Consider the following 10379-nt stretch of genomic DNA (forward strand, 5'->3'; position numbering starts at 1 on the left):
TATATATATTATATTATAAATATTTCAGATGATCAAGTATACTCAGAGATACATAGCACCAACCTAAAGCCAAAAGCATATATTTGTCTAAAATAGATTAGGCTATGTACGAATGTCAGAATTGTTTTCTTAAATTATTTTCAAATCATTAAAATTCTTTCCAGTTCCCCCTGCTACGATAAAATTTAAGGGAAAAATTAAAACAAGTAGAATTGCCCTGTTACCTGAGGATGATATCACTAGCTACCTTGCACTTAGCTTTACTGAGAGAGACATAGAAGCAGAGGCCTAAAGCATCAAAGGAAAGAATAAAGTGGTAGGAGCAATATCAGGTACCTTTCTCGACAAAATGGTAACGAGCACTTACTTGCATAGTTTCAAGCATATGGCGTTGATGTTGAGTAATTGCTGCACTATTACACACCTTCTTTGTGTTTAAAATTCAATTGGATAGATGCTTCCTACATCCAAGAAACATGAAATTAAGTGTAAATATATACATGAACACGAGAATTGTCTAGATTTCGACGCTAACCTTGATTTTCTCCTTTCGGGTACCCAATATTTGCTAAAAATCTAAGAGGATTCTCCTGATCCAATCAAAATCATGCAAGCTAGTTGGGGCTATGAGAGATGCTGGTCTCATTTTCCCATGCCATCTTTCTCTTTTTCTTTCTATTTCTCTTTCTCTTTCTCTTTCTTGAAGCATCGTCCATCTTCTTTGATAGGCTATCACAAACTCTAATCAGCTCAACATTCTGAGATTCATGTTCCTTCTGAACTACCATTGTTGCTTGATCCATCTCTAGAGCTTTATTCTCATACTCCAAATGTAGTCCCCTCTCTGTTGTGATGGTATTCTCAACAAACGCCTGCGAACCAGAACCGCATGATGGCTCTAGTTGTTCAAATACCATAGAACAGCCAATTTCAGTTGTCACTGCATTATCATTTTGCGGAACTGGATGGAGTTTGAGACTTTGTGTCACCCGTTGCTTCCTTCTCCATCTCCTAACTTTATTCTCATATTCCAGGCGAATTCCCCAACATGCTTCCGCTTCTGAGGATACCTCAAATAGGCAATAATCATTTAGGTTCTTCTCTTCTTTATTGTCAGAAGTGCGCCACAATGCTTTAAATGGTATGTAGTACCACAAGACAGAAGGAAAGTTAAGGCAACGTTGGTGGATGTGAAACATCAAGGAATGTTTTCTTTCAGGCTTGCAGACCAATGTAGCTTTTAGATCAACTCTACATCTATCAGAATAGAAGCATATCGAAAAACCCAGGAATTTATGGGTATACCAGGATGGGTTTAGACAAATTGAGATCTTTGATTGATTTATAAACTGATAATCGAACGACTCTGGTATGCTGACTTCAGGGAAAGTAATGCAAAAGTAGCTCCTCAGGTGAAAGTCACACTGCAACAGAAGATCATTATTAGTATAGATCAATTAATTGACATTCATATGTGAGGGAGAGACAAAAACCTGGATATATGTCCTGAGAAAATGCTGTAGGAACTTCAACACATTAACTTGGTTAGTTATGACAATTCCGCATTCGGTCCTTTCATGACCATACCATGATATACAGATGGCATGCAACTTAACACACTTAAATACTATATCTCTGATGCTCTTCATGGCTAAATGATAATCTGCATATAACTGCTCTAAATTTGGGGGTAGTTCAAGTTCATTAAGATTCTGACAGAATCGCACATCCAGGGATTTAATGCTTACGAGTTTGTTGATGCTTTTGGGTAAACAAGAAATATTGCTTCCTCTTAAATTCAACTCTTCCAGAGAGTGCAAAGATCCAAAATCCTCAGGAAGTCCACCCAATATGTTGCAATTACCAAGATGAAGTTCTGTCAAGGAGGAAAAAGCTAATAGTTGATGTGAAACAAAACTTGACGAATGCTGCACTTGTTGTACAGCATGCGAGAATCGTAACATCTCCAGATTGCGAAGCTTGGTGATGGAGGGAGGTGGTTGGGATATTGCAGTATCACTTGCATCAAGTTCTTTTAACCGTTGAAGATCACCAATGTTTTCTGGAAGCTTCTCTAACTTTTTGCAGCCTTCGAGAACAAGTTCTTCAAGCTTCTTCAAATTACAAAGGCTGTTGGGCAGACTTACAAGATCTTCACATCCTTTCAGATTGAGATATTCGAGGTTGCTCAGATCCCCAATGGATGAAGGCAGACTTACAAGATCTTCACATCCTTTCAGATTGAGATATTCGAGGTTGCTCAGATCCCCAATGGATGAAGGCAGTTCTCTTATCCCTGTAAATTGTATGGTCAGTTCTTCCAAGGAATGAATATCTCCATTGATTTCTGGAAATGTATCTAATTTTGGGCAATTAGATATCTTGAGTTGTGTAAGGGACTTCATCTGAATAGAGTTTGGAAGCTTCTTTAAATTCTGACAGTCTTCTAAAACCAACTCAATAAGCTTCTTTTGAACTCCGACAGATAGGGGGAGCTCTACCAATCTAGAACAATGGTATATATAAAGTTCCTCCAATTGCTCTGATTCAAAAAGGCTGTTTGGCACTGCTAGTTTCTTGCTATCTGAAATCTTCAGAAATCTAAGAATTTGAATGCTAGTGTCTGGAATACTTTCAAGATCTTCACAATCTCTCAAATGTAATTTGCTTAGACCACTGAGAGAAGGGGGTAAGCTTCTTATCCGGGGGGATTCCACATAGAGTTCTGATAAATGCTGCATATTTCCACAGATTTTTGGAAATTTTCTTAAACTTGTGCATTCACGAAGGTCGAGAGTCTCAAGAGATTCCATGGAAACAAATTTTGGAAGCTTCTTAAGTTTTGTACAACCCCGCAAATTCAATTCTTTAAGCATTCTGCAATGTCCAAGAGACGGATGGACCTCTTCCAAATTCATACACCCACACAAACTTAGTGTCTCCAAGTTTGGCATATCACCAAAATTAGGGCTTTTTGTTAACCTGAGGCTCTTGGTTAGATCCAAATGCTTCAACTTGTTCAATCTCTGTTTTCATACAAGAGTGGAATAGAAAACATAATGTTTCTGTGAACTTAAGTAGTAATAATAGAAATATTCCGATTGTATTTTGTGGAGGGAAAACAAAAAGAGAGAGGGAGAAGAGAAGGTTGTTACAGAATTGACGGAAAATGCAAGCTAATTAAAACGGAAAAGTTTCGTTTTCAGAATGGTCACTAAAGTAAGTAGACTGGACGAGAAAAAAAATTTAAACAGTAGCTAATGTGGAAAATAGAAACAAGCTTTCAGTTTTGTTTTTGAGATACATAATTGTCTTAACATCTAAAAATATATTTCTTCTCTTTTAATTTCACAATGAAAATAAAAACTTTTTTAATATCATAGATCCTTTTTAGATTTTACTTTTTAAGATATTGAAAATAAAATATTTATAGGGCTTACGCCGTGAGGGACTACCCTGGCGCTAACACTTCAACCCCGGTGCTTACATGTCATCTTTAGAGAAGTGATAAATCAAATTATAAAAGGGAGAAGTTTTTATGCCAATTCAAGCTCTTTATTACTTAGATTATCTTTAGAAATAAATTATACACAAAAACAAGTGTATATTCAAGATGTTCTATAATTATAAAGATTTGTTGAGAATCATTATTCTATTATTTTGTGCAAGAACTTCGCATCAAATTGCCATACATTTGAAATTGCGAAATCCAAAAATTAAAAATATTTCACATGAAAATAGTTTCTTTATTATTCTTTGTGATAAAGTATTGGAAACAGCCTCTCTATCCTCACAAGATAGGGTTAAGGTCTACGTACACACTACCCTCCCCAGACTCCACAGTGTGGGATATTACTGGGTATGTTGTTGTTGTTGTTGTTCTTTGTGATAAAGTACATCATTTTAAGTTAATTTAAAACCCCGTTCCTATAGAAAGCAAAGATAGCTATATTTGTTTTTTTTAATGGTTCCATCCTTCTGGCAGATTATGGTGTACATAATTTATTTATTTTTTGCTTTTTGATTTTATGATGCCCAACAATTACTGTTTGATTATATTCAGAAAGAATTCAGCACAGGTTTCCCCGTTGACTTAATATTTCTCTTCAACATTTGAAAGAATACAATATTAGGTATACTAAATTCTTATAAGAAGCGGAAGAGGAAAGTCGTAAAGGATGGGGAGCTCTTCTTACGAAGATGCACAATTTAGGATGCTGTTATTTGGCCAAAGTTCAATTTTTTTAATCAAAATTCAGTTTGATGTTTCACTCACCAGCTTTAACCTCTCTCTGGTGTCAATGTTTGTTATGTTATTGGAATGTTTTGTCAGAATACATCTACAAACTACAAGAAGATTGAGGAGGAGGAAGGAATAGAAATTTGGGATTGGGTTCGCTGGAATTCAATCGGGGAGCAAAATGGGAAAGAAATGGAGAGGAAATTTAGGGATTTGGATTAAAGACCAAAAACTCCTTATATCTAACGTGGTGGCATGTCTTGTCAGATGTATTTTGGAGAATTTTTTTTAATTTTTTTTTTTTTAAAAAAGTGGTGGTTTGATTAGAGCAGCCCATCAGGCACTTGTTGGGCCTGAGTAGCACCGACTCGTTATCCTTCCACTACACAGAGCGGGAGCTCATCGTTGCTCTGTGAAACAAGCCTCACGCGATCCACCCCACATTAGGAGCCAAGCAGCCCAAGCCTTTGGCATGGACCACGTGGCCCAACTCTGAGCTTGGAGAGGGCAGGCCAGAAATTAGCTACCCAAGTCCTGCCTTTTGGACAGGCCCAACATTCCACCATGTTAATGCCCCCACTTGGGTTACTAGCTCTTGTGACTGAGCTCGGCGTATTTTGGAGAAGTCAAAATGTGGGTAACCCATATATAATGTATTTAAATGCTTTCTTCACTTTTGAAGGTTCATAAATATGAATGTTTAGTGAATATGAATTACAGAAACAAGTACATAGCATGTTTAAGTCCTTTTGCATGCTTCCCAGTAGATTTATTTATTATATTTGCTCCTACAAACAAAGTTTGTTGACCCATCTTTTGATATACAGTTTATCAACTCAAAACAGGACATGCATCGATTTTTCAAGGTTTAGATCGCGATTCCACCTATATATTTTGAAGATTTAATTGGGAAAACAAGATGGAAATATGAGTTGTGGAGTGAGAGCAAAAGATCATAGGTCTGATTTTGGATGAATTTTGTTCACTGGACCAGTAAGTTTAAATTTTCACTTTTCAAGTGAGTGATTACCAATACTATATTGCATATTTGCATGTAGCATTTAAAACGTGGAGTGATTAATTTTTGTGCATTAAACCTAGCAAACAAAAAAATGGAATTTTGTTGTATTGGAGAGAGAGAGAGAGTGTGTGTGTGTGTGTGTGTGTGTGAGAGAGAGAGAGAGAGAGAGAAAGAGAGCAAGAATACCTTTGATATTGGCCAAAGTTCGACAAGCCGACTATTATATAATATAAGCCCCACGAGGTGTGATGGTTCAAATCTCTGCGGCAATGAACTTGAAGGATAGAACGGCCATTGAATCCACCGCAGGCTAGAAGGAAGACAAGTGACAGTGCTTTCCGAGCAAAAAGTTTTATTATCAACTATTAATACCTGTAAGCTTTGCATCCTCTTCAATACCTTGTTATGATTTAAACTTTCATCTTCAAAATTGTAACCTTTTGGGATCTTCAGGCTTTCCACCTTTTCTTTTTTCTGTAAAGAAAGAAACATATATCTATTTTTCAAGTAATCAATTAAAAAAAAAGCAGAAAAAACTCAACGAAACAAAGGCACAATACTATCAGCTTACAAAACTATCAATTTTGTTCAAATATCCCTTACCAACTTTCCAGCAAAAAGGTCATGAACCTCCTCATGAAGCCATATTCTGCTGTTTGTGTGCTCTTCCTTCAGGACATTTTCACCCATTCCTCTAATCAAACTATGCATATTAAGTATGTAGCTGTAGCCATCTCTACTGATGGATAAGAGAGATTTTTCAATGAGACGGCTTATTCCTATCAAGTGATGAATACCACAACTCTTAAGTATTCGTTCCACATAATATCTTTGTTCATGATTGTACAAGCATGCGATATCCAAAAATATTCTCATCTCATCTTTATTCAATCCATCAAGACCAATCTTAAGTTTTCCTAAAATGTCATCATTAGGGATTTTTTTCAGTCTATCAATTATATCTCTCCATTGCTCTTTGTTTCGTCCACAAAAAGAAGGACCCAAAATTTCAAGAGCTAAAGGGAGTCCATCAGCATACTTCACCACTTCCCTTGAAAGCTCCTCAAAATCTCTCTCTGGAGATTTTCTCTTGAAAGCATGCAGGCAAAACAGTTCAAGAGCATCATTCTCAGATAATAATAGGACTTCATACACTTTATTCTCCCCTACATGAGCGATTATCAGGTGCTTGTCTCTCGTGGTAATCAAAACTCTACTACCCCTGCCAAACCACTCTGTCCCTCCAACTAAAAATTTTAGTTGATTTAGATGGTTTACATCATCAAGAATGACCAGAACTTTCTTCCAGCGAAGCTGATTCCTTATAAGTATGGCACCTTCGCGTTCACTAGTTATAGGTATCTTTTTCCCCAATAGCTTACGGATGAGAGCTTGTTGTAGCCATGTAAGACCCTTTTTCTGGTACATTTCTCCAACATCACCAAGAAAACAATCAGCATCAAACAGATGACGATATCTCTCATATATGATACTTACAATTTCTGTCTTGCCAATACCGCTCATCCCCCATATTCCAATGGAACGAACATCATTTGCTTCCATATCCCATAATGAAATTATTTTCTCCATTTGAGGTTCCACACCCACTAAGCTTCCGGATGACGGTGGGATAGCTTGAAGTGACTTTGGTAGTATGTAATCAACTACCTTATTGATGCAATCAACCTCATCCCTACACATTGCGATGCAAAGGGAAAGTATGTAAATTAAACAGAAGTTAACATAGTGTTTTAATAGACTGTTCTCTAAAATAAATGCCCACAATAATGCTACAGGATAGCTTATATCAACTACTCATTGTTAATTATAATGTTATATCTCCAAAAATCTACTCTAGAAATAATTGTAAGCCTTATCTAGATAAATCAGAAAAATATCTTCCATCAATTTTATATATTCATTCCTGATTCCATAATTTTACTGTTTTACCTATCTAAGTCTAATAATCAACTAAACATGTTCAAAATATTGCAGAACAAAATGACGATATTGTAAGACAAATCTGGAGAATTTTAAGAAAATCATGACATCTTGCAATGATGTCTATATACCATATCAAGAAGAACTTATTATGTGGCACTCCTAGTACTGTCGGTACATTTATTAAAAAAGCACATGCTCAAGGTCTGTTCATTAAATTTGTTTTTTATTATAAATACAAGTAAACCGGCTACATGTCTCAGCTTCTGGATCGGATCTTCTTTTCCTTTTAGGCAAAATACACAGATGATACTTATTTGGAAATGTAACTTAACTTATAGTTTGGTCCTATTTCCTCTTGTAAAACGAGAAAGCAAAAAAGAAAAAGAAAAGAAAGCTAACTTATAATTTTTTAGATCATGCCCTGATAATTTTCCAGCCTCCGCAAATGCATCCCTCCATCTTTGAACCTTCTCCATATCATCTTTGTATTTTTCCTCATGTTGGGAAAATGACTCGGCAAATGGTGGACTTTGATGGCGTACATCAGATGGACTCACATCATAAAAGATTGGAATCACAGTCTGCTCCAATTCATTTTGACACTTTATGATGTGGGCAAGCTCCTCTAAGCACCATCTTGAGGATGCATAGCTTTTTGAAAATATCACGACCGCAAATCTGGAGTCTTCTATGGCTTTCAAAAGTTCATCAGAAATTGGTTTTCTTGTTTCCAGACGCTCGTCATCTTTAAAAACATCAATTCCTCTTTGTTTCAAAGCATTATACAGATGACTCACAAAGTTTTTACGTGTATCTTCACCTCTAAAACTCAAAAATACATCATATTTGAAAACTTGTGAAGAAGAGGCGTAAGACATTGTTGAAGAATATTGCTTAAGACTAACAGGAAATTCTCAGCTTTGGGTATATGATGAGAAAACTGAAACAATTGGGTTGTTGAGGTGCTTAATAATTAGAGAGAAATATTTGAAGCCTAATAGGCAAATCAATTCTCATGTATGTAAAATGCATAATTTGGTCTTTCTATCCGTCATAAAATTGAACCCTGCCTTTTTCATTATTGTGAGAAATTAAAGAGTGAAACGGGGAAGATGACTTGGTCAAAAAGGATGAAAAGCCAAAGTTGGAAAAGACGAAGAAAAACAAATGAGAAGGCAATCAAAACAAATTCTTTATTAGAATTAATACTACTTTTACTTGCAGTTAAAACATTGAATGTGAGACTGAGATTCTACGAGTTTTATCTAAATCACAATGATTAAGAAAGTCGTCGTTGTTAAGAAAATGAAGAACATCTGGAGGTTAGGAGGTAATACATGTTACAAAAATATTTTAGAGTATGCGGACACTAGCTTGTAAATAGAGAGCTGTATAGATATAATATCTAAGTAGTACTGTATATTTTAGGCACTGATACATTTTGTTAGAATTCATGTTGTTTTAAGCCATTAGATTAGTCATCAAGCTTCTCAATGGTGAATGTACTCTAATTTAATATTGTTAATGATATCTAAGTTGTTTGCCACATTTTAAGTCAATGCCTGGTATGAAGTCTTCTTAGCATTCGTACTCATATACATTTTTCCACACGTTAATTTACAGTGAATTGGAAAATTAGACTGAGGTAGTATGTTCCATCACTGTCTCAGCAACATTATTATTAATGGGGACCAACTTCTTAGAAGGTCCCAGGCAACTATTTATTGTCCACTTTAGGAGTGTCAAATTTAGTACGAGTACATAAAAATCTAAAAAAATTAAGATTTTGGAGGAGTTATGTTAGAGACTTATGGGTCGTTTGGTTGGGAAACAAATTATTCTAGGATCAATTAACGTGGAATTAGTTATCCGGGATTGTTATCCTATCCTCCCATAGAGATAAAAATAACACTACAATCCCGAGATAAATAATCTCGAAATTAGTTATACCGTGATTTTATCCCAACCACAAGTGGGATAAACTCATTTCAAATTTAATATCGGAATTAATTATCCTTTATCACTCGTACCAACGAGATCATATTGTTCGTTTGGTTGGGAAACAAGTTATTCCAAGATTAATTATCTCGGGATTAGTTATTCCGAGATTGTTATCCCATCCTCCCATATGGATAAAAATAACACTACAATCCTGAGATAACTAATTCTGGGATCAGTTATACCGCGCGATTTTATCTCAACCAAACGTGGGATAAACTCATCTCAAATTTAATTCTAGGATTAATTATCCCTTATCCTTAGAGTTATATTTATTGATAGCTCACACAATTGGTCGCTCTGGTGCTTAATAAAGAGTAAGACTTTTATACTTTCTTTCACTATTTATAGTCTTTATGGGAAACTTCTTATCACCTTCCTATTTCATGTTCACTATCAAAGAAGAACGCCTGAATGAGCAGTGGTGAAATAGGAGAAAAAAAGTAAAGTTGAAAAGAGAAAACAAAAGGCAAAAAAATTATTAAAAGGGAAGCAAAAGTAAAGAAAATGATGCTGAAATCTCTACCCAGATGTTTACACGCAAAATAATCAACAAAATTGGTGCTTAGATTAATTAAAGGATAATAATAATAAAGAGTTAAAACTTTACCTTTTTCACCATAGTTAATAGGAGGTAAAAACTGAAAGCAAGTTGTGGGGTTGGAGCATCATTTGGTCAAGGATCAAGTAGCAATAGAGGTGGCGCCGGCGCCGGCGCCGGCGCCGGCGGAGGAAGTTATCCCAAAATCTTGTCTGATCTCCGTTCACTCCTATCATATTGCCGGACTTCACCTCCTCCGATGAAAATACGATAATTTCTCAGAGGTGGTGAGCAGGAGAAAGGGCAAAGTATAAGTGTTTTGGTTAAATTTGTACACGTGGCTATCACTGGTACTAACCAGATTAATTAGAGATTAATTAATTTTTAATAGTTTTCCCTTAGTGAATAAAGGCATTTGTGTGCCCATTTGGGACGAATGATATCAATTCGGGCCGCCTTACGTGCACCTGGATTAACTTTTGCAATATTTTTAGTAAAAATTGGCGTGGGGTAGCCACTATTTAAAGTGGTATTTACTTTTTATCCACTATTTTTAATGCTGAACAAAATTAGCCACTAGTCTATTAAAATTAATATGAAAAGACTGAGTTACCCTTTCCTTTCCAAACGGAATT

The 10379-nt window shown here is 35.7% G+C and overlaps 1 protein-coding gene across 6 annotated transcripts in view; it reads right to left on the minus strand.

Moving 5' to 3' along the window:
- The window catches only part of LOC109233288 (TMV resistance protein N-like), a 12852-nt gene extending 2803 nt beyond the window's left edge, over nucleotides 1-10049 (minus strand). For 2 of the 6 annotated variants that reach the window (XM_019399105.1, XM_019399109.1), the window contains exons 1-6: nucleotides 7605-9755; nucleotides 5865-6954; nucleotides 5448-5735; nucleotides 1494-3026; nucleotides 536-1424; nucleotides 225-461 (exon numbers count right to left, since the gene is read on the minus strand). In XM_019399105.1, coding sequence (XP_019254650.1) covers nucleotides 615-1424; nucleotides 1494-3026; nucleotides 5448-5735; nucleotides 5865-6954; nucleotides 7605-8083 — 4200 coding nt within the window. In that variant the 5' untranslated portion in view covers nucleotides 8084-9755 and the 3' untranslated portion in view covers nucleotides 225-461; nucleotides 536-614. Of the gene's footprint in view, nucleotides 1-224; nucleotides 462-535; nucleotides 1425-1493; nucleotides 3027-5447; nucleotides 5736-5864; nucleotides 6955-7604; nucleotides 9756-9813 lie in introns of those variants that run through there. The other 4 variants (XM_019399108.1, XM_019399106.1, XM_019399110.1 and 1 more) reach the window with 4 other exon arrangements.

The sequence above is a fragment of the Nicotiana attenuata genome, chromosome 10 (genome assembly GCF_001879085.1).
Source record: "Nicotiana attenuata strain UT chromosome 10, NIATTr2, whole genome shotgun sequence".
NCBI lineage: Eukaryota > Viridiplantae > Streptophyta > Magnoliopsida > Solanales > Solanaceae > Nicotiana > Nicotiana attenuata.